The following is a 23,990-nucleotide window of genomic DNA, read 5'->3' on the forward strand; positions in this document are numbered from 1 at the left end:
CTACCTTGAACTCTCCTTTTTTGTGAGGTATTGATTACATAGCTGTGATGTAGGAATGATGTATTGGGGGCGTTTCTTGGTGATGGGGAAACTGATAAAAGTGGAGGTTCTCTTTTGTTCTGGGTTCCTTCCTTGTTCTCCTGCGTGAGGGGAAGGACCCTGTTGCAACAGCAAATAAAGGCTTTGCTTCTCAAACTTCTCTGGTTGGCCTCTGTTATATATTCTCCGACCGATGGAGAACCCAATAAGGCTCTTGTGTACCCCATAAGGGAATAAGAGCAGATTTTGCTTAGAACACACCCATCCTGTATTTGTGCTTTTCTTTTTGCCCATTTTTATTATGAGGAGTACCTTGGGCTGCCCTGCCTTTGATATTTTAGCAACTGCTTGCAGTGAAGGCTAGCCAATGAGGGCTAAGGGGGCACTGCCCCACCAACCTCACTGACCCCATAGCTAGTCCCCTGCCTGCCTGCCTGCCTGCCTGCCTGCCTGCCTGCCTGCCTGCCTGCCTGCCTTCTTGCAACTGGTTCAGAGGGATGGCTCTGCCTGTCAGATGCCTCCTCCCCAGTCTCAGTCTATTGATTCCATGAGTTATTTATTTTGGGGTGCTACACCTCCTCTGCTTTGTGGGATATATTCAGTAAAAGAAAAGCCTAAGGAGTGAACCCTACACAAATTGGGTGCTTCAGAGTACTAATAGTTAATCCCCTCAGGTGTCACCTAACAAAGGAGTTCCCCTGACTTGATCAACACTTGTTGACTGAGCAGGATTAAAGACTAGTTACAGGTAGGTAGCTGTGTTGGTCTGACACAGTCAAAATAAAAATAAAAAATCTTTCCAGTAGCACCTTAGAGACCAACTAAGTTTGTCATAGGTATGAGCTTTTGTGTGCATGCACACCTCTGAAGAAGTGTGCATGCACAGGAAAGCTCATACCGTGTTTCCCCCTTTTTAAGACACCGTCTTATAACTTTTTTTACTCAAAAAAACAGACGGTGTCTTATTTTCAGGGGATGCCTTGTACCTTAAGGCCTCCTCGGAAGGGCCAGGCCACTGGCTCGGGGTGCTGCTGGGCGCTCTGCGCGGCACCGAGGCGGCAGGCTGCTGGCTCGGCGCTCCGCCCAGCGCTGCTGGGCGCTCCGGGCGCTCGGCGCTGCAGACCGCTGGTTCCGGCGGCGGGGGGCAGGCCTCGGGCAGCTCTCCCCCCAAAAGAAGAGGCCAGGCGCTGCAGGGGGCTCCGAGCGCTCGGCGCTTCGGAGCGCTCCGCTCTGCAGCCGCCGGCCTCGGGCAGCCAAACAAAAAGAGAAGAGGCCAGGCGCTGCAGGGCGCTCCGAGCGCTCGGCGCTTCGGAGTGCTCCGCTCTGCAGCCGCCGGTTCCGGCGGCGGGGCGGCAGGCCTTGGGCAGCTCCTCCCCCCCCCCAAAAAAAGAAGAGGCCAGGCGCTGCAGGGCGCTCCGAGCGCTCGGCGCTTCGGAGTGCTCCGCTCTGCAGCCGCCGGTTTCGGCGGCGGGGCGGCAGGCCTCGGGCAGCTCCTCCCCCCCAAAAAAAGAAGAGGCCAGGCGCTGCAGGGCGCTCCGAGCGCTCGGCGCTTCGGAGCGCTCTGCTCTGCAGCCGCCGGTTTCGGCGGCGGGGCGGCAGGCCTCGGGCAGCTCCTCCCCCCCAAAAAAAGAAGAGGCCAGGCGCTGCAGGGCGCTCCGAGCGCTCGGCGCTTCGGAGCGCTCTGCTCTGCAGCCGCCGGTTCCGGCGGCGGGGCGGCAGGCCTCGGGCAGCTCCCCCCCCCCCCGCAAAAGAAGAAGCCAGGTGCTGCAGGGCGCTCCGAGCGCTCGCTGTTTCGGAGCGCTCCGCTCTGCAGCCGCCGGTTCCGGTGGCGGGGCGGCAGGCCTCGGGCAGCCCAAAAAAAAGAAAAGAAAAAAAGAGGCCAGGTGCTGCAGGGCGCTCCATGCGTTCACTGCAGCAACAGCAGCCGGTTCCAGGCCCCTCTGGCTGGCTGGGGCGCTTGGCGGTCTCGCATGGAGGTATGTCTTATTTTCGGGGGGTGTCTTAGATTTCACTAATGATAAAAAATGCTGCCATGGCTTACTTTCTGACTACGTCTTAAAAAAGGGGAAACACGGTACCTATGAGAAACTTTGTTGGTCTCTAAGGTGCTACTGGAAGGATTTTTTATTTTTATTAGGATTAAAGACTGGTAAACATATAGAACATTTACATAAGTAAATTTACTCATCACATGCTAATTGCTGATACTCAGAAGTAGGTACACACTTTCCAATACACATGGATCTTGATTACATTCTCAAAGTCTGACACTCAGTCTTTACACATAAACACTAATTAAACACCTAAAATGCCTTGCATAACTCCCCTTTTAAGACACATTGGGACTGTCTTATAACACATCCCAGTTATACAAGTTATAATTAAATCCTAATATTTACTATACTTAAGCATTCAGTACCACAGATTTACTACAATATATAACAAGGTGAAGTTATGAGACTGGGGGTTTGAACAGGAACGGGTAATGGGGCCGATACTACTGCAAATGTTCTTTGATTGTGGCAAAGTTGCCAGGTACCTCTTCTATCAGAGAAATTACAGGTGATATGTTTCTATGGGAACTAATTGTCAGGCAATTTCCATTGCATCTTCTTCATAGGGCAAAATGACTCCCTTCTCCTTTCCCAATGATGATGTAATCTAGGTGTCTGTATATGAAAAGAGACACTAAAAATGCTGCTTAAGACAAAACAAACAAAGACTGACACAGAAAGCTGACTTTGAACTCTGTGGGCTAACATTTTAGGCCTGCCTCTTACTATGGAAGTGCCGTGGGAAGCGAGGTCTTTTTGGCTGCTGCCTGGAGGGTTCAAGCTGTATTTCCTCCTATGCTCAACCTATATCTATATAAATTAACTTAAAAATAACAAAAATATCATCTGTATCCCACCTTTTTCTCCAAAGATCTCAAGGCGGCACACACAATTCTCCCCCACCTCATTTAAACCCCACACAACAAGCCTGTAAGGTAGGTTAGGTTGAGAGGGAGTGGCAGTGGTTCCGCTTGAGGTGCCACGGAAGATGGCTGAAAATTCCATCGCTCCGGCTCCCACGGGGTAATTAGAGGCTGAGAGGGGAGTAATCAGCCTCCCAAAATCTTATTGGGGGGGGGGCGTTATCCACGGATGCCCAACAACTCAGCCCCAAATTCAGAAGGAAGGAGGGGCTGGGGGGGGCACTGGATGGAAAGCCCCTGAGAGAGCCTGGCTCTCCTGGATGCTGTCTCCGTGAGTGAATCAAGTTCCATTTCTTAAGATGAAAAATTGGATTTAAGTTTTGGACATGCTTTGAGCGAGGAGGGAGGAATTACTCTGCTAATTAACCCAGCCACTGAGGTGCCAAAAGAGACTGAGTGGAAGAAGGATTAACATCTAAGTTGGTATGTTGGAATGGAACAGAAAGGGGGGGGGCAAGCCTCTCTTATTATTGTACTTTGCTATATTATATTACTTGGCAAACCCCCCCCCCAAAGAATAACCGTTTACATTATCTATAGCAAGCGAGACTGGAAAGTTTTGTATTTGTTGACATAATATTGCTCTAAAATTATAAACTGTGTGGAAATAAGAATACAGTACTACATTATTAAGGCTTTTCATCTTTGATTTGCTTGGAAGACGATAAAAGATTCTCCAATTTGTTGACATCAGACAGAAGCAGGATCTCATTAGCTGCTGAAGAGTCGTTAAAAAACTTTGGACGGTTCCCTGGAATCTATGTGGGAGCGGTGTCACACTTTTAATTTGGAAATCCGCCATATTGGAAGTCAAGTCCTGGCTGCAGAATTATAAATAATAATAGGGGAGGTGAGCCTTTAATATGTCATTATACAGTGGTACCTCTACTTACGAATTTAATGCGTTCCAAACACACATTTGTAAGTAGAAAAAATTTGTAAGTCGAATCCCATAGGAATGCATTGGGAGAAAAAATTCGTAAGTTGAAAAAATCCTATCTAAAAATTCGTAAGTAGAAAAAATCCTATCTAAACCGCATCCAAGATGGCGGACGGAGCTCCATTCGTAAGTAGAAACATTCGTAAGTAGAGTTATTCGTAAGTAGAGGTACAACTGTATTTGTATCTCCAGTTTGATTTGGCAAATCTCCCCTGGAAAGGCTAATGTTTGATGCAACCGGTCTGGGGAAATTATTGAGCAGACACTTAGACTTGATTTTATCGGAACTACAGTATGTGAATATGGCAGCTGCCAGCAGTGAAAATACTTTTGGATTGATTCGGCAGAAACACCAGCGTGTGAGGAGACGCTGCGAACTTATAGAGGGAAATCGTAGGCATAAAATCCACACAGAAACACATCATTGTTTGTTTTAACTCGCTTGTGGGAACAACTCAGAGGCTGTGAAAGAATGAAGGATAACAACAGAAAGAATTAGAGGAACCATCAGAAATGACTATGAAAGACAGTAGAAGTTTGAGATGATCAGAACCCTCCAAACTTGAAGCATGGGAAGTCCTATTTAAACATTTATAATTTGGCAGAATATTGAGACTATTTGATATGTATATGTATAATTTGGAATATTTAATGTGATTTGATTGGATTGTTGAAGTGGAAATTTTAATAAAAATGATTTAGAGAGAGAGAGAGGGAATGGCAGTGACTGGCTCAGGGTCACCCAGTGAGCTTCATGGCCAACTGCGGAACTGAACCCTGGTCTCCCCAGGTCCTAGTCTAACCACAACACATAGCTGCCAAGTCCCCCACTGAAAAATGCTGGATCAGCAGCAGCGCGGCACCGGAAGTCGCTTCTACACAAGTCTGGACATGCGTAGAAGCAACTTCCGGTGCCAGCGCCGCCAAATTTCCGGTGCCCATACATGGATAGCGCGGCACCAGAATTCGCTTCTACCCATGTCTGGGCACCGGAAATCGGGCGGCGCCAGGACCCAAAATGGAGCCTCCCTGGCAGGTAGGAAATCCGGGGGATTTACGGGATTTTTCCCAATCCGGGCTGCCAGCGGGAATCGGTTTTAAATACAGGGGTTTCCCGCGAAAAACGGGAGACTTGGCAGCTATGCCACGACACTACACTGGCTCTTCTGCTCACCTAACCTGAGTAAGCACTGCATCCCTGGAATACATCAAGAGGTTGAACACTTATAATTTGTGGACTGAAGAGAGGCAAATGATTCTTAGCATGTTATTTGTGTTAATTGTCTGACTGATGCAAGGTTGTCTGTGTTTTCAGTAGCTGTTTTGTGAATCACCATGGTTAATTATCCTTGTCAGTACTTTCCTACATATAATTTTCCTCTGACCTCACTGTTTTTAATTCCCCAATCCCATACCATGTGAATAAGATAAGATAAGATATCTTTATTGTCATTGTCCCCTTGCGGGAACAACGAAATTACTCGGTTGCTACATCCACTCAGATAAAGCATTCCGCATAATCCAAAATTACAAAAGCTAATTAAAAACAGTAAATATACTACAAAATAACAAGTAAAATAAGATGACTTCAAAGTCCGGGCTTTCCATTTAAGGCCAAAATTGCTCTAGAGAAGAAACTGTTCCTGAGACGGCTCGTTCTTGCCTGCATTGTTCTATATCTCCGTCCCGATGGCAGGAGCTGAAAGAAATGGTGACCAGGGTGCGTTGGATCTCTTGATATATCTAGTGCTTTTCTATGGCACCTGGTGGTGTAAATTTGTTCTAAGGTGGTGAGTGAGCAGCCAATAATGCTCTCTGCTGTTTTAATAATTCTACACAGCCCTGCTCTGTCCTGGGAAGTACAGCTTCCGTACCACACACATAAACCGTACGTGAGCACGCTCTGTATGGCACAGTGATAGAAGGCAAGCAGCAGCTTTTGTGGAAGATGGTTTTTCCTTAAAATTCTCAAAAAATACAGTCTCTGCTGCGCCTTCTTCACAAGCCCCCTTGTATTAACACTCCAGGACAGATCCTCCTGTAACTCAATGCCTAGAAACCTAAACGTTGTTACCCTCTCCACACAAATTCCGTCAATCAAGAGTGGCTGGACCTCGTTCTTCTGTCTCCTAAAGTCCACCACAAGCTCCTTAGTTTTCTTTGTGTTTATGAGCAAGTTGTTGACTCTGCACCACTCTGTCAGCCGCTCCACCTCATCTCTATACTCAGTTTCACCCTCCTTATCAGAGATGAGCCCGATCACGGTTGTGTCATCTGCAAATTTGACAACCCTATTTCTAGGGTGGGCAGCGACACAATCATATGTATAAAGAGTATAAAGGAGCGGACTAAGCACGCATCCTTGTGGTGTTCCTGTGTTAGTCCTAAGCATGTTAGACATATAAGGGCCCAACCGGACCCTCTGGGAGCGATCTGAGAGAAAGTCCAGTATCCACCCACAGAGTGATAGCGGGAGCCCCAGATTTCCCAATTTAGTTATCAGACGTTGCGGTAGAATGGTATTGAATGCCGAGCTGAAATCTACAAAAAGCAGTCTGGCGTAGCTCCCCCGCTGCTCCAAATGTGCAAGAACAGCTTGGAGGGCAATCGCCACGGCATCCTCTGTTGATCTTTTCGTTTTGTAGGCAAATTGGAATGTGTCCAATCCCTCTGGTAGGCAGGCAATGACATAATTTCGTACCAGCTTTTCAAAGCACTTCATAATTATGGGTGTAAGTGCTACTGGACGAAAGTCATTCGGATTCTCCGGATTGGATTTTTTTGGTACTGGAACAATAATAGAAGACTTCAGGCAAGATGGGACAGTAGCCTGGGCTAGGGATCGATTTAAAATCCCAGTGAAGACTCCCGCTAGTTGGTCTGCGCAGTCTCTTAAGACTCTTCCAGCTACTCCATCTGGCCCTGTAGCCTTCCTTGAGTTGATTCCCTTCAGCACCTTCCTCATCTCTCCTTCCTCCACTTTGAATACCACATTCCTTTGCACCGATACCTGAACTCTGCATGTGTCTGATGAAGCAGATTCTAGTCCACAAAAGCTTGTGCCATAATACATTTGTTAGCTTTTAGGGTACCATAAGACTCCTAATCCTTTCTTTGGGTTTATACCCAAGGAGCTGATGCATGGGTTGTTCATCGCTATGGCTGGCAGTTGTACTTTTAAAAATTTGATTTTTAATTTAAAGTAACAAAGCATACCCATAGAAGGAAAACAGAGCTTAGTAGTTGCACATAAAAGAAATAAAAATAGCTGCTCATGGCTGTAATTTTAGATGTTCCGAGAAAGGCAATCAATTGAAAGTGTCTCTCCATAAGGTTCTATGAGTCAATGGAAGGTGAAAACAATATTCAATTGTCTTAACAAAGTCAATAAAAGTATACCATGTCATAAAGAAGGTGTGAGTCCTCTCCCCCCCCCCCCGTTGTACTTTATAGTCTATTGTTTTCCCTCCCTGACTCCGTATTTCTGCAACTTATGAGTCATCTTAATGGAAATGAATGTAAATTACTTATGAGTAAGTGTCAGGCTCACAATTTATAAAATAGTCTGTGCAACCCAGTTATAGTTACAGGTAGGTAGCCGTGTTGGTCTGAGTCGAAGCAAAATAAAAAAAATTCCTTCAGTAGCACCTTAAAGACCAACTAAGTTTTTATTTTGGTATGAGCTTTCGTGTGCATGCACACTTCTTCAGAATACACCCTTCTTCTGAAGAAGTGTGCATGCACACGAAAGCTCATACCAAAATAAAAACTTAGTTGGTCTTTAAGGTGCTACTGAAGGAATATTTTTTATTTTGCTTCAACCCAGTTATGTTTACTTGGAAGTAAGTCCCATTGTGTTCAATGGAACTTACAACCTAGATAGTGTTTATGGCTGTGTTATGGAAAAATGTACCCCAAAATGCGTTGCCTTTTAAGAAGGACAGACGCGGGTCGGAAGCTCCAAAATTTGCACTAAGTTCAGCTCCACCGGGAAAATGACAGAGACCACACGATGCTGTCAGGAAAAACAAACTGATCCCTTTATTGCAGAATGCAAAGCTACAGCTGTAGGGTCCCTGCCTCTGGAAAGAAGGAAGGAACCCCGGGAAATGGTGAAGCCCCTTTTTATACCCCCCTGTCCCTGCATGAAAATCCCTGGACTGGGAGGGAGGGGAAAGACAAGGAGGATGGGTGGCGATCGGATTAGCTGGGTGAGGAGATGACTTTTTCTTTCAGATGGGGAGATGTCAATTGCTCTTCTCCCGTCCCTGATGGTGCTTCCTGTTGTTTGGCAGGAGGGGCTATCAGTCGAGATGGGTGCAGAGGTGGGGCAGTTCCTGGTGATTTCCGTGGAGTGGAAGTCCGCCCGGCAGGTGTTTTCCTCCAGGCCATGGAAGGGTGGACTACGTTGAAGATGGCATCTTTATTTTTGTTCCTGCTAATCCCTCTGTTGTCCGTGCGTTCTTGGGTGGGTATGGGGTGGCAGTAGGGCAAGGTTCAGGGGGGTTGGGATCATACAGGGTTCATACAGAAAATATACCTGGAAAACATACCTAATACAGGGATTTCTAATTAAAAGGTAGCAGTCCTGACACATACAGTTCTAATATATAAAACAGCAATTCTAATACAGAGGCAGCGGATAGAGATTTCATGGTATAATAGGCTGTATTATTAACTTGAGTAGAAAAGTGTCACTTTGGATTTGGGTGGCTTTCCCCCCCTCTCCTTCTTCTGGAAACATTGTTTTGTTCTGGGCAGAGGGGAGGTGGAGAGGGGAAATGTGTGAGTTTATGCTAACTGTTGTGCATATGCAGATCCTTAAGCCTTCCTTCAGGCAGGGTCATGTCCTAGCGGGAGGGGTGAGGAGACAGGGAAGATGGCATTGAACAGGATGTCAAATTCTGTCACCCCTCTCTGTTCATTAATAATGGTGTCCTGCAAACCCCCCCATATGATTTTATAACAGCTGTATCCTTAATTTACCATTTATTTGGCTTTTATAAGGCATTTTCACTGACTTCAGTGACACCTAAAGGAGAATAGCAGAACTCATTTGATTCCATTTAGAAAGAAATGGGGAGCTTTGCCCTCATGTCACGGACCAGCATATTATTTCAAAGGGGCAATTAAAGTTTGTTGAGATTGTAGTGCTTTCTGTAAATTATAGAAGTTATAAATTAAACACCCGATTATGCTTCCTAGTTTAGGTGGGGAATAACCAACCTGTGTTCATATCTTCCAGGAGTTCAGTGACACACAGGGCAATGTGGTCCTTGTAAATGGAATATTTCCCATTCTTGAATTGCCATTTCAGGGGGAAATGACTGCTTATTTCTGACCATAATGTGCTGTATTTGCTCAGCAGCCTGGCACTCTCTCTCTCTCCCTGTGTGTGTGTGTGTGTTTGTGTGTGTGTGTAATGTTGATCATGCTATTCTGAGTAAAGTTGAATTGCCTTGCTTTGGAAATGGCAGAATACTTATTTGTTGTACCCATTAAGTGGAAGTAAACATTCAAGTGAAATAGGACTGAATCAAGTGAAATGACTTAGCCAGTTTGAGATTGTGTTGGTATTCCATAGTCCATAATGATCATGATGACATTTTTATCAATTAAAGAAGAACATGTAATAGGCAAGCTTCTATTTTCACTGGCCAGTTCCGCTCATTGTTCTAGCCTTAGAACTTGTTCTGCCTATAATCTCACTCTGGAAGGAACACACATATATTTTTCTAATTGAACAATTGATTTAGCAAGTGGACAAGATCCAATTTAGCTCTGAATCACTCGAAGAGAACATTGTAATCAGTGTTATACTCAGGCTGTCTTTAGATTGCTGAAAGCAAGGACAGTGAGAGAGACAGGTGGGAAGGAAACAGACACCAAAACAGGGAAGGGCTACAACTCAAAAGAAGAGCATATTGCTGGACTTGCAGAAGGTCCCAGGTTCACTCTCCAGGAAGGGCTGGGAAAGATTCCAGCCTGAAGCCTGGATAACTGTTGCATGTCAGTATCTAGTAGAGATAATGCTGAGCTAAATGGATTAACGTGATTGTTTGGAGGGTGGCAACAAAGGAGATAACCTTTTCAGTTGCTGTGTGCTGCCAAATGGAATATCCTCCTCTGCAAGGCCCACCTTGCACCAACATTAAACATTATTTCCAATGCTAAGTTGATACCCCCATCTTCTCCCTGGCTTTTAATGGAACATGATGAGTTGGTTATCTTTGTTGCCCTATACCGTGATGTCTATTTTTGTTGATACAGTATATTATGCCTGGTGGGTATCATCATCATCATCATTGGTGCTTTGGCTCAATTTTTAAAATGTGCACTCTTTCCCCCCCTGCAAGCCAAGATGACAAAAGAGAGTCTCTTCCTTTAAATTCCTGCAAGTTTACCTTAGTGAAGACCTCACTTGGAAAATCAATACAACCCAGGTGGTTAAGAAGGCCCAACAGAGACTCCATTTCCTCAGGCTCTTGGGTAAGAACAATGTCAAACAAAAATTGATGATCTCTTTCTACCGGTCAACAATAGAAAGTGTCCTTTCATACTTTATCACAGTGTGGTACGCTGGTTTCACAGCCACGGACAGGAAGTCCCTACAGAGGGTGGTGAATGCAGCACATGATATAATGGGCTGTCCCCTGAGTTCGCTAGATGACATCGCAGGAGAGCGCTGCCTCAGGAGAGCGAGGAAAATTCTCAGGGATGACTCACACCCCGGCCAGCACCTCCTTAATCTCCTACCTTCGGGCAGGAGATACAAAAGTATAGTCAGCCGCACCAACAAGTGAAAGAACAGTTTTAATCCGTGGGCTGTTGGGCTGCTGAATTGGGGGGGGGGGATAGTGGTGCAATTGACTTCCGACAGGCACACAGAGTGCGAACAAGACTGAGTGTACCGTACGTGGGGGGGAGGGGGGACTCGTTTTATTTCACAGCACACAGGTGGTGTAGTGACAATAAAGGTTTATTATTATTATTATTATTATTATTATTAGGTGGTTTGACTTGATTTTTAAAACGTGTATTCTTTTCTCCCCTGCAAGTCGCCAAGATGACTAATAATAATAATAATAATATTTCCTATAAGGCAGATTCATAAATAACGCTCGTCCAGTTTGCTCCCAGGACAGGCGTTAAACAGACAAAACTGTAAGGCTGCAACCCTATGTGGCCGCTAAACCTGCGAGGTGATGCTAATACACTCAGTTTCTGAGCAGCCCGAGCGCACCAACACTTTGGAGGAGCACGTACGTCAGCTAGAGCACTTCGCGCGCATGCGCCCTGGGCGAATCATTAGCTCCTCCCCACCTTCCGCCCCCCCCAGCGTCTTCCTGAGCCTCTGGTTCGCCTTGTTGCGGAGGTTGGCGCTTGCGCTTTTTTCGGCGGGGTTACTTCTCGTTCCCGCTGTGCGCAGTAGCCTCGCGAGAGCGGCTCGTGAGGGCAGTAGCGGAAGCTCTGCCGGACACTCCTACTGAGGAGGAAGAAGCTTCGGAGGGGGGAAGAAGAGGGGGCCGCTCGGAGCGGAACCCTGGCGGGCTTGCGGTGAGCCGGGGCGAGGGCGGCGGGAGAGACGGGGAAGAGCCCCAACAAGACACCGGGACCGCCCTGGAGCCTCTGCCTTGAGGCTGACAAGGCGAGCGGGTGGGCGGCCCCTTTCCCCTCTTGTTCCGCCCCTGCTTGTCCGGGGGCCCTGGCGCGCGCGCTTGCCAGTCTACCAGTTGCATGGGGGGGAAATGGGTGTTTTGCGCGCGCCCATTAAGTTTCTAAGACCGGCGCGGCGTTCGGATGAACTGGGCGAGTTCTTGGGGAAATAACTCAAGCCGAGGGAGGCGGGCGAATGAATCCGTTCCCCTTTAGCTCAGTAATGATTCACTTGCCAAGGGGCCCCAGGTCCCCCCCCCCAGTCAATGACTGTATTTTGAGGAGAGGGCATTCGAAAGGGGGCATTTTGCTGAATTCGTTGTTTCTTGTGTTGTTGGTTTTTTTGCTGCGGAGGAATGTTAGTAACGTGCACCTTGTATAAAAACGGAAGTTGCAATAAATGCTTGTCCTTATCTCTAGAGTGATAAGTGTAAGCATTGACTTAAATGGGTTTCTGATTCCTGAAGCCCGACCTGTTCTCCCGAACAGGTGTGCATTAGGGTTGCTGTGTTATATTGGGAAACAGCTTTTGGGCAAAAAGAAATAAAATGGTGCCACGCAAATAAAACCACAGATATTACTAGCAAATTCTAATTTTACATTATTGCCCGTACATATGTTTTGCAGATGTCTGATAGTGTGAAAGAGAACAGATAGTTATTCACAGACTATGACTAAATATATATATTCTGTTACTGGCACAAGGAGGAAATGAACCATAGTTTTTGCTGCTGAAGATTTCACAGAACTTCCCCAAATAGTAATAATGACTAGCTGGTTCCTTAGAAGGAGCTGATTGACTTTACCATCTCTTGAGACCAGTTCTCCCTGTAGCATTTTCTAGGATATGGTAGATGGTACAAACAGCATAAGCAGTAAGTAATTTTTAAACTGTTCAGAGTGCTTCATGCATACAAATTGTGAAAATGAATACAGACCCAGCTACTTCTGTGAAACAAAACTGGCAACTATTTGATGAATCAAGACAGCTGTCACTTTTAGCATCTGAAGCCTGTGTGGGACGAACATGTCTTATTAATATGAGGGTGCTCTACTAACCCCATATTTAACCACTTGCCTGGTCACTGGAACCATTTAGGAATTTCATTCAGGCAACTGAGCAAACTACCAGAAGGTCTTTCCTCCTCCCTTTCAAACAAGCTGCTGATGAAGCCATGAAGCACTTCATCCTCCCTCCAGCAACCCACTTCCTCCCTCCAGCAACCCACTGTTTTGCAATATTGGGTGTGTAGGAGATGAACACTTGTAACATGGAAGCAAATAAGGTGGGTTTTCCTTATCCTTTTCCTATGCTGCCAGCCTGCTGGGTTTTTGCAGTAGGCAGTCGGCAGGTGCATCTAACATAATGGGTTGGTAGCAGATCAATTTGTCTTCCCAACCACTGCATTTTGGACACACAGGCAGAAGTTTTGCCTCCTGTGTCTGCAGTACAGAAATGAAGTACAGCTTGCTTATTTTTTTTTATTTAACAAAATTTATATACCGCTTACTCTAAGTACTTCTAAGCAGTTTGCAAACGACGATTAAAATATTAATTAAAAATAGCAATAAAGGCCAACATTAAGAACAAGTTACATAATTAAAAGAGAAAACAAATTCCATAATTTAAAAGCTTGACTTAAAAGCTTGGTTTTAATATAGATGAACAGGATGGGACTTCACCTCCTGCACAATCTAGTGTAGAAACACAGCAGGCTGGTGCAGAAGGGATGCCTGTCCTGTTCATTCAGCACACATAAATCAAGCAGACTGGTAACGGGGCCATCCCTTCACTGCTAGTTCACTATGCTTATGTGCTGACTACAATAGAGGCAAAGCATCTTCCAGCACACTTAAGCATAGAAACAAGACCAGCCAGCAGACTGCTTTCTTCATTGTTTTCTTAGTTACTGTAACATAGTTCTTGCAAGTCAACTCTTCCTCTCAGTATGCTGCTGTTCTTTCCTTGTTGCTATGTATAGTGAGTATAATACAGCTAGGTTTAATTTGGATTTCTGTTTTGCAGGCCAATCCCATTGAATTTAAGCATTTTGACTTAAGTAGTTTGGGGAGCTGTTGTGTTACTGCTTATAGGACAGTCATCAATTTTGTTTTCAGTTTGTGCTCTGATTGTATACCATATCTTGTGTAGATATTTTTCAAGCATTATGCCATGTGCATAATTAACCAATGTGTTCAACTTCCCTGAATGAAGCTGCTTGATGGCCAGTGGCGACCACAAATTTCTGGCAATCTCCCTGGCTCAAGTACCGGGAAACACTCATTTTCTTCCCCAAGTTCTCTGCGTACCACAAAAGCACGAGAGTGGTCTTGCCATGTTGTGCAAGAAAGGTCCTTCCCTCCTTCCAAGTTACTGTATGTGTCATGCATAGATTAACTGGTGGAGTGGAGGTGGAGGAAAGGAGTCAGAATTTCATTTCACAGTAAGCTTTGGAGACATTCAAAAGGGAATAAGCGTACAATAAAAAGTTGGAGAGGGAGATCAGTGACCACTACATATAATATATGGCTGCGCAGGCCAGACAAGATTTGTGGACAGGTGACTTTCAAGGGTTTTTGTTTTTTTTTCATTTAAGGGGGGGCACAAATTTTGGCTTGGCTTTCTGCCCAGGCATTTATTTGTATTTACCAGTGGCCTCATCCCTAGTATCCTCTGCCTTGCACACTGAGGGACTGGAAAAGTGGTGGGGGTCTTTTTTCATTTGTACAGGGTACAGAGAAGGTAAAAAGCAGTGAGAGTTTCTTCAGTTCATTATAAGATATTTCTGCTGTTTTTTGCTTGAAAACTGCATTAGAAATTAGTCCTCCAGAGTAAGGATCTGTGTGGACTGGTGTCAGATTTACTGCTCACCAGAGGGTTGAGGGCACCTTCCCCTGCAATCTGGTGCATGGATTTGTAGACAACTGCTCATATAGAAAAGTTACAAATGATTTTCCTATAAGAATGTGCTTGTATGGATTGTATAGGTTTTAAAAGTGCCAATTCAGTGTTGGAGGTTTGCAAAATGAGGTTGTTCTTTTTCATATCCTTTTCCTATCTGGTGTGTGTATAAACGGTGCTGGTGATTCATGTACAGTATTCAGTTAAGATTTATTGAAATAAATGAGGCTTGGGTTATAATCCCAAGCATGCTTTTTCAAGAAAATTAATGGGGCTTGCTTACAAATGAATGTGACTGGGATTATAGTTTGATGTGGGTTAGATCCAGACTTAATCATCCATTGAAATCATCGAGTTAAATCAATTACCAAGTTCAACTTATTTCAGTGGGTATACACTAAATATTACTAAGTCTGGATCCAACCCAGCATATATAGCAGGCACCCCCAAACTGCGACCCTCCAGATGTTTTGGCCTACAGCTCCCTAGCTAACAGGACCAGTGGTCAGGGATGATGGGAATTGTAGTCCAAAACATCTGGAGGGCCGAAGTTTGGGGATGCCTGATATATAACTATGTATGAGATGGCACTTAACATGTGTTTTAAGAAATACATGATTTTGAGAGTCTATATGTGTATTGTATTGGAATGTCATGATTCAGGGGATTATTGTTTCTTACGGTTGCCTTGTTTGGTTTTAGTTTAGTTGGGCAAGAGTCAAATTTTAATGCAGTTGGATTCATTGCTAAATATGAATGTGTAACTATTGGGGGGGGAACAATACTGCTTTAATTATTGGAAGAAGTGTGGCTTCTTCGAGGTGTGCTTTGGCAGGAGCACACTTAGTGACCACTTGGGTTTTTTTTCATTTAAGGACACTTGGCATCAAGATTCTGGTGTTCATATTCAGCTGAAAGTAAGACCCATAGTGTGCCTTTGTTCAGAGCAAACATGGAAAGAATTGGACTGCACTGGCTTTAATCAGTCATTACTTTTATAGAATATGCGCCTGTTTAAAGAGTGTTTCCTACACAGCAGTTCTGTTTCTCCAAAGCGTAGTACCGTATGTAAGGATGAATGACTTGCGACTCTGCTGTGAAATCAGAAGCAAAAACTATTTTCCCTTTCAACAACCAGCAGGGGCACGATATAGCTGATAGCAAGATAGGGACTGATTATCTTCCCCTCATTGTAGATGAAACTTTCCTGAACCCTTTCGACTCGTATTTTACTAGTTAATAAAAGTTTCAGCCCGACGCTAAGTTTACTCGGAAATAAGTTACATCTCCCTCCCTCCCTCCCTCCCTCCCTCACCCGAATTTTAAAACCTAAGTACAGTATTCATGGAACGCCACATCCCACAAGAAATCGGGGAGAAACCAGCTATGAATAATACCACAGGAAGTGTCGCGCGTGTGGGTGTGGGGTGTTTAACCCTCACTGCAAAACAAAGTGGGTGGTTGACCAGTACAGTACTTGGGAGTTTCTGCCGAACAGGGGAAACCCACATTACTGGGTGACTTACACGTTTCTCCTCGTAAGTAATCGGATAGGGGGACCCTCCTGATCTTTGACGTGGGGGTGGGGGGTGTCGGATTATTTAGGGTAATAGGCGCTTCCTCCTCCAAGGAGGAGCGCCGTCCTCCGTGCTGCCTGCTGTAAGGCATAGAAGCCAGGCTTTGTGTGATGCACGCCTCGCCTTCAAGGGAAAGGACGAGCGCTCAGCAGCAAGCAGCAGGAGCCGCTCTAGGGCTCTGAGGAAGGCTGGCTAGGCTAGGCTAGGCTAGGGGGCGTGAGGGGGCCGGTCTTTTCTCTCTCTCTCTCTCTCCTTCCCCCACTTGCGCTTTTAAAATTATTTAATTTGCTTCGCCGGCTGGGAGTGCGGGGCGGGGAGTCTGCGCCGTGTGTCCTTTTCCGGGCTCTGCTATTGGCCGCAGCGAATGTCACTCGGTGCTTCCTGGCAGCCCTCGGTGCCGAGCGAGCGAGGCTGCAGAAAGAGGAAGCGGCAAAGCGGAGTTGAGCTGAGAGAGGAGGGAGAGGGAGGCTCAGGGCGCGGCCCCTGTCATTGATCCGGGCTACTTCTCTCAATGCTCCGTCTCTTCCTCCCTTCCTAGGGCGGATTGGCCCTCGCTGACTCCCCCTGCCTATGCGAAAGACGGAGCCAGAAGTTGAGCAGGAAGGGCAGCACGGACGAGAGGGAAGGCTGGACCGGGAGCCCCCGGAGAAGCTTCAGGGAGAACTCCGTTCCTATCTGCCCTCATCATCATTGCTGTCCACGAGCATGGAAGCCGTCGCCAAATACGATTTCAAAGCCACCGCAGACGATGAGCTCAGCTTCAAACGGGGGGATATCCTTAAGGTAAGTGATGCACAAAGGAGCAGAGATTGCCCTCTTGAGGCTTTCCCTGATATGAGTCTCTCCGCCCCCCCCCCCAGCTCTATCGCATAATGGGCAACATTCTTTTATCTCTTCCCACACCCTTCTAAATTTGTCTGCTCTGTTCAGCTCATAGAGAGGCATTTTTTGATGGCACAGCTGTCCTAACATTGTAAATTGAGTGTAACTTGGTTTTTATGATTGTACATGTTACCGTCTAGTCCTCGGTTATTGCATTGCCATATTTAAACCTCTGTTTCCCTCTTCTAGGTTTTCTGGTGCCAAATATCTAGAAAGATTGTTTTGTCATGAGTTAGTACTGTTTAAACAGCTTGCTCTGATTCTTCCTTGTATACCTTGAGCCTGCATAGATATATTCTACCTTATGCAGTTCACGGTACTCTAGTTTCATTATTTATTTATTTGGATGGGTGCACAGGTATGTACATACTACACCTGCCAGCTGAAGGTAAAGCAGGCTGCAATCTATGAGATCTTATACCACAGCAATCTGTTTTAAGGTACCACAGGATTCTTACAACAGAGTAACTGAGCTATCCTTAGAGTTCTGTATGTCACCGTTTGGTCTGAACTCTTGGTTTGGAATTACAGGGTCTCAGAAGACTTCTTGAAAATCAGTAGTAATGGTTCTCAGAATCAGTTCTTATGTTCATTTTATTTAAAAGTAATGATTTTGTTACCTTGGCATTGGATTACATTGGATTATATTGGCTTTGTCTGGGACATTTCAGTTGAAAAACTAGGTGGATTTAGATTATGGTGTGTTTGACCTTTGTATGGCATGTAGTCCACAGTTGTTATTATTAGTTACTGCCCTTCACCCTAAGGTCCCAGGATGGACAATCACATAAATAAAATGGGTCCAAAAATGCACATTTCAAGTGTCAAAAGCTGAAGACTCTACCCTAGCATTTGCTGAAAGCTGTATAATGAAGATGCAGGCACACCTCTGTGGAAATGTTCCACAACTTCATCAATGAAGTTTCCCCCTGAGTTTCTGAGCACTGTGGAACAACCAATGGAGCCTCCTCTGTTGATTTTAACACCCAAGGGGGTCTGTGGGGAAGGAGGCCATCAATGGGTGTACAGTGAAGGCAGGCAGGAGTGATTGTGTCAGTTACTCTACACATCTTGTAGCCTTGACAGGAGCATTAGCCATGCCAGCTTGAAAATCCCCCAAAGCATTTGTAAATCAGATTCCATCAGTCTCCAAGTGTGGACCAACTCACTGGGTCTCTTGCACTTTTCAGGATAGAGTAGCTACATTCAGCCCAAACCTCACCAGGGATTGGCCTGTCCATGACAACAGATTCACACCAAGCCCTTCTATCAATCTAGTATTACCAGTCTGCTCTCGGGCAAAGACCTGGTGAAGTGTGTTCCCAGTCATGTGTTGGACCATTGATGTACTGAGACAGCCCCATGTTTGTCATGGAGGTAATGAAGTCCTGAGCTAGCCCATTCAGCCTCAGCATAAACATTGAAGCTCCCCAACACCACCATGAAGGAGTCCTCCAGCACCACATCTGAAATTACCTTGGTCAGGGAGGTTGTAGAGCATGGTACAATGGGTAGTACAATAGCAACACACCCATTCTCTCTCCCTCCCTCCCTGGTCCTGCACCAGAAACATTTTCTTCAACCCAAACATGATGTGGATTGGTTTCCTGGTGAGCGAGATGGAATTTTATGACACAGCTGGTTTAACATAGGGCCACCCAGCCCATCCGTCCGGGTCTCAGTTGTACATATCAAGTCTGCCCCTGCACCTACAATCAAATTGTGGATAGGTGTTTTATTCTAGATACACCTGGCATGTAGCAATGACAACACCAAGCTGGGGTGGGGGATTACTGGCACACACACACACACTCGATTCTGAAATACAACAGGCAAATGTAATAACACATGAAGACTAATCCAGGCATCCCCAAACTTCGGCCCTCCAGATGTTTTGGACTACAATTCCCATCTTCCCCGATCACTGGTCCTGTTAGCTAGTGATTATGGGAGTTGGAGGCCAAAACATCTGGAGGGCCGCAGTTTGGGGATACCTGCTCTAATCCTTCTGTAAAGGCTTATAGATAACAGAATAGCAGCACATACTTTTCTAGGAACCTGACTAAGGTAGTCTTTATTTAAATAATTTAGAAATATTTACACCTGGCCTTTCAGTCTATCAGGCCTCCACAGGAGCTGCTGATAAGTAAAAATGAATGCACAGTAAGAATATATTTAAATGCAAGGGTGACTGAGGAATGCATTGGGGGACAATGTAAAAATCCCACTGTCCCAGCTTTGATTATATTGCTCTACCAAATAAATTAACATTGGCTAAATATTAGGAATACAATCATTTGATGTTGTGTTTGAAGGACAAGACATGAGGTTGGAAGCAGACGAAATAAGTCAAGCTGGCCTGTCACTTGCCTTCACTTACTTCTTGTTCAGAGGCTTTTTGTCTTCTTGGCAGGGTGAATAATAGATACTGGTATTTTGAATATTTCAGCCATGAATTATGTTTATAATTTTCTTGCCTTCCTTACCAATGAAATACAAAAACTTTCTATTTAAATTAAACTAATTTTTAAGTTAAAAGGTTTAAAAATTCTAAATGTTAGTAACTGATTCACCATATTCCTTTGAAATGTGGGCTATGATGACTAATATACATTATTATATTTTTGGAGGAAATAGAACAAAATGGGAGAAAAACAGGCATTGTGTTGAAGAGTAGGATTTTTTTCAGGTTTCACGTTAATGTGATTTCTGCTTCTGTATTGGGTACCATGGTAAAGTTGCTTAGCTGAAGACAATGCATTGAAGTCTCACAATTTCATTGCTTGACTGCATCTATTTCATTCTGCTGTGAATATGAATTTGGCCTCTGCTGCATGGAATGTGAAAATAAGCATTATGTGGGTCAAAGAGCTGGTGTAGTGAGTAGTGGTAGACTTGGATTAAGATGACTTGAGTTAAAATCCTGACTCAGCCATGGCTTGGCCTCACAATAACTTAAGTAGGTTCAGCTCAGATATAACAACTTGGTTAAAAGCCAGGGCCTTATGACCAAGCAAGGACTGCAATCTCTCATTTTAAGCTAAACCCCACTGGCACATGAGAGAGAAATATTTTAAGCATTACTTATTTGCTGTTTTTACACACCAGGCCCAGAAAGTCTAATAAAACTGAGGCTATTAGCAGCACTAAGAGAAAGTTTTCAGTATTTACTCTTGCATAGTGAAAATCATTTTGATGCTATATTTAAGTGAAAGCTACTAATGCTTTACAGCACATTTGCTAAGCTATGTAGCTGTGCTAAAAAAATGGACATCAGCCTGTGTAGTGCAGCCAAAGAGTTTGCATCCTACATTCACTGCCTCTTGCAAGAAATGGCTGTTGAAGTAGAACAATTTAGCCTTATTGATTCATGTGAAAACTGAAATAATACCTCAGCAAAGACCTTCCTGTTTCAGGTTGGTTGAAAATTCAGTCAAGAGTTCTGGATCCTGACAAGTAGTCATCTGTGTGGTGATCATAATTACACTCCCACCGCCCCAAAATCAATTCTCTTGTTCTTAAGCATGCCCTTGCAGTCTGCTGAGAACAGTAAGATGTTTTACAATTCCTTAGAGAGTACATCTGGAGGAAGGAGATTTTAGATTGTGAGGGTATGTGGTGTGAGTTATACTACACCTGGTCGTTAACATATTCCTCCTTTGCAAATTTTGCTCTTTATGCCTTGTAACTTGTTAAGTCTGAAGATGGAAATTGCAAAGAGGAATAGAGACAGTATTAGAAACTGGAATAAACTAGGGGACAAATAGCTTCTGGGACCTGGGTTGTGGGTTTCAAAACAGAATGTCTAGTTGCCATTGGGGGGGTTGCCAACACTTTTTATTTATTATTTTAATAAGCATGAACTAATATGCTTTTCACATAAGTGACACATTGTTAATATCATATTTTAAGCAGAAATTTTAAGCAGAAAAGCATGTTTAATTTGGTGTTTATGATAAAAAATATTGGTACCACACTTCAGTTTCGAAGACACTATTCTTTATCCTTAATATATTGTCTGTCTTTAACATATACTTTAAGGCTTCAAAGCACATACATTTCTGTAATCCTTGAGTGTCAGTCAGGCGCAAAAAATGGCACCTAGACTTTTTGAGGTGCTTACAAATGGAGAATCTTTAGGCGCAAAATGGGCCTGGTGCCCTGCTAATTTTGAACCCTGAATAGAGAATAGTATAAATAAATAAATAATTTTATTTTAAGAGTTATACTCATTTTTTTGATGAAATTGATGAAGCAATTTACAGTATTTTGAAATACAAATTCTAGGTTTGCAATATATTACTTTTTAAAAACAACATTTCTTCATTTGGCCACACAGGAAAAACATTAGTGAATACATGCTACTTCTGTGTATTTGACTGTCTTAGATAAATAATCATAATTACCAGTGAATTTATAATTGGTGTCTGATCAAAGAGAACAATGGCATTCTTAAATTGCTACATTCAGAAATGGTGGGTCTGTATTTTTCTAAAAGAGAATTGCTCTTTCATGTTCTTTGAGGAGAAGGAAGGTCTATGGTATTGCTGTGCTGTGTTGTGTGAGTCCAGTCTGATTTTCAGGAGATAACTTGTCTTATGATGTCATAGTCCCATTACTGCAACATACTCTTATATTCTGAACTTGATTGAATAGCATTTGAACTACATCCATTAGCTGCTTGTGCATTAGTAACCTTATGGCAGTGTTCCAAAAGTGAATGAAGATATTTAACCTTTGACTCAAAACTGTGTAAACCAGTTCAGTACTGGCTTGTAACTGTGTGTGTGTGTGTGTGTGTGTGTGTGTGTGTGTGTGTGTGTGTTTTATAGTAGAAAGTAGGCAGGATTTGTACAGTTTCGTTGGGAAGGTCTGTGGTACTGTCCCATGTTGTCTGGCAAGGAAATCAGTTTTCTTCTTTGCTTTAAAACAGATGGCAGTGATACTTATTTATCGCTTGTTTAGGCAGCATGCTCTGTGTTTTCTCCAAACTCCATTAAGCTGTACTGTACATGTCCTTGTTCATAACTTAAAACATTTATTTCCTGCCTCTCCTACATTCAGAGTAGTTCACAATAACTAAACCTCAAAAAATCACTCTTATAAAAAATAATCCAATCTGCAGCAGTTAAAATACAGATTCTCCACACATCAGTTTCCAAATGCTTTCCTGAAGGGAAATCTCTTCTCAAAGCCACCAGCAGTGTTTTTGGCTCTGCCAGTCTTCCCATAACACTGCAGCAGCCGCTGACAAAGCTCTGTGTTATGCAGAGGTTTTTCTGACCTCTCACAAAGACAGTCTAGAAAGCAATATATTAACTGATGATGAGATATGTAAGAGGTGAGAAAGGGATGTGGATTGTGGGGCACAAAAAAATCTCAAATTCTAAACCAGCACCTTGCATTGAGCCCAGCAGGTTAGTAATCAGCACACTTCCCACAATATTGGTTGAATATGCTCCCATCTCCCTGCAATATAACGAAGTGAGTCAAAGTTTTATAGAGAATTTGAAACTTCTGAGTCATCTTTAAGGCACCTAAAGCAAAGTACATTCACTACTACTATCTGAGATGACACCATGATATCCTAAGATGGGACACAGACTCCTACTAGAGGTACCGATTGAATTTGCCCTTCACTGTTGCTGCTACTAATGCCTCCTGGCCTAGTCCTGGAAAAATAGGAGCATATCTATGCAGCAGGTGTGCTCTGATACACCAGTAACCATCCACTAGAGTCTAGACCAGGGGTGGGGAACCTCTGACCTGTGGGTCAAACTTGGCCTGCAACACCATTTTGAGGAAGCCATGCCCACCTGCCGAACACCAGATGTCATACATGACATTAGGTGTGGGGCAACTTAGGGCAGCACTTCAAAGGGACATCCAGGAGCTTAAAGTGGGCTTCCTTTGCTGTCGCAAGGAGTTGTCTCAGCTAATGGGCAGTGGGAACACACTTCGCTCAAAGAGAGAGAAGTGGTTTCCATTCAATGGAAACTATTCCCTCCCAGTGCTGCTCTTCTCAAGCCTCTCCGAGCTATTCTTTTAACCCTCAGAAATTGGGAGTTTAAAGGAGTAGCACAGGGAGACTTGAAAGTGGTCCCACCCACCTGTCAGATTTGTGTAGGGGGGAGGGGGCTAGTGGTTTGTGGAGGCTTTTTTGTTCTTGTTATGAATTTTGTGTTTATGTCTTGCATTTTTATGTTGTGAACCACCCTGAGATCTTTTGATGAATGGCCGTATACAAAATTAATTAATTTATTTGGCCTGCAGAAACAAAGAGATTCCCCACCCTGCACTAGATACAGGTAAATCATAGCTTCCAGCTCATTTCCTGTGTAGATCTTGGAAGTTGTTATATTTCATGAAGAATATTTGTTGTACTTCCTCTTATAGGAGCCAAAATTCAAGTGCCTGTGGATCGCACCTTTATCAATGCTGTTACGGCTATTTTATAATTTGAATGAGGGATATTTTTCATTATAGATTTAGGGTTCTTTGCTTACCCTGGGGTTCCTGTCTGCTGTAATTGGGCTTGCTCTATATCTGTGTTCTCTATAAGGTTACAAGATGCTGTTCCTGAGAAACTGTAATATATTTCTGTCAGATTTTTGTCCTTTTGGTCTCTGTGCCAGCTGGCAGCTTTCCAAGTGGAAAGTGTGCTGATACTTTTGGTGTGGCATATGGTGTAGGAAGAGAGAATGGACATGCTGATTCCACTGACTGATAAGGGCACAAATCTATCCCTTAAGGGCACAAATCTATCCCTTATCTCCACTCTTTTAAATACCGCGTGCCATCATGCAGTAATATATGAGAGAACACTTGTAATATGAACAAGCATCTAAATAACACACCACATTTTCACTACCCTACAAAATAACAATAGTGATAAAATTATGCAGAGTAATTAGAAGATTGCTGATGTGGAGGAGTTGAAGGTTTATGATCATCTACTGTGACAGCTGATGAAAGCTGGACAATGATTGTCAAAAGGTACTGTATTTAGGACTTCTT

The 23,990-nt window shown here is 44.1% G+C and overlaps 1 protein-coding gene across 1 annotated transcript in view; it reads left to right on the forward strand.

The window, feature by feature from the left end:
• Nucleotides 1-11,371: 11,371 nt before the first annotated feature.
• Nucleotides 11,372-23,990, forward strand: part of GRB2 (growth factor receptor bound protein 2) — a 51,799-nt gene continuing 39,180 nt past the window's right edge. Inside the window, exons 1-2 of the mRNA XM_035104451.2 lie at nucleotides 11,372-11,513; nucleotides 16,630-16,874. Coding sequence (XP_034960342.1) covers nucleotides 16,662-16,874 — 213 coding nt within the window. The 5' untranslated portion in view covers nucleotides 11,372-11,513; nucleotides 16,630-16,661. The remainder of the gene's footprint in view (nucleotides 11,514-16,629; nucleotides 16,875-23,990) is intronic.

The sequence above is a fragment of the Zootoca vivipara genome, chromosome 2, assembly GCF_963506605.1.
Source record: "Zootoca vivipara chromosome 2, rZooViv1.1, whole genome shotgun sequence".
NCBI classification, from domain to species: domain Eukaryota; kingdom Metazoa; phylum Chordata; class Lepidosauria; order Squamata; family Lacertidae; genus Zootoca; species Zootoca vivipara.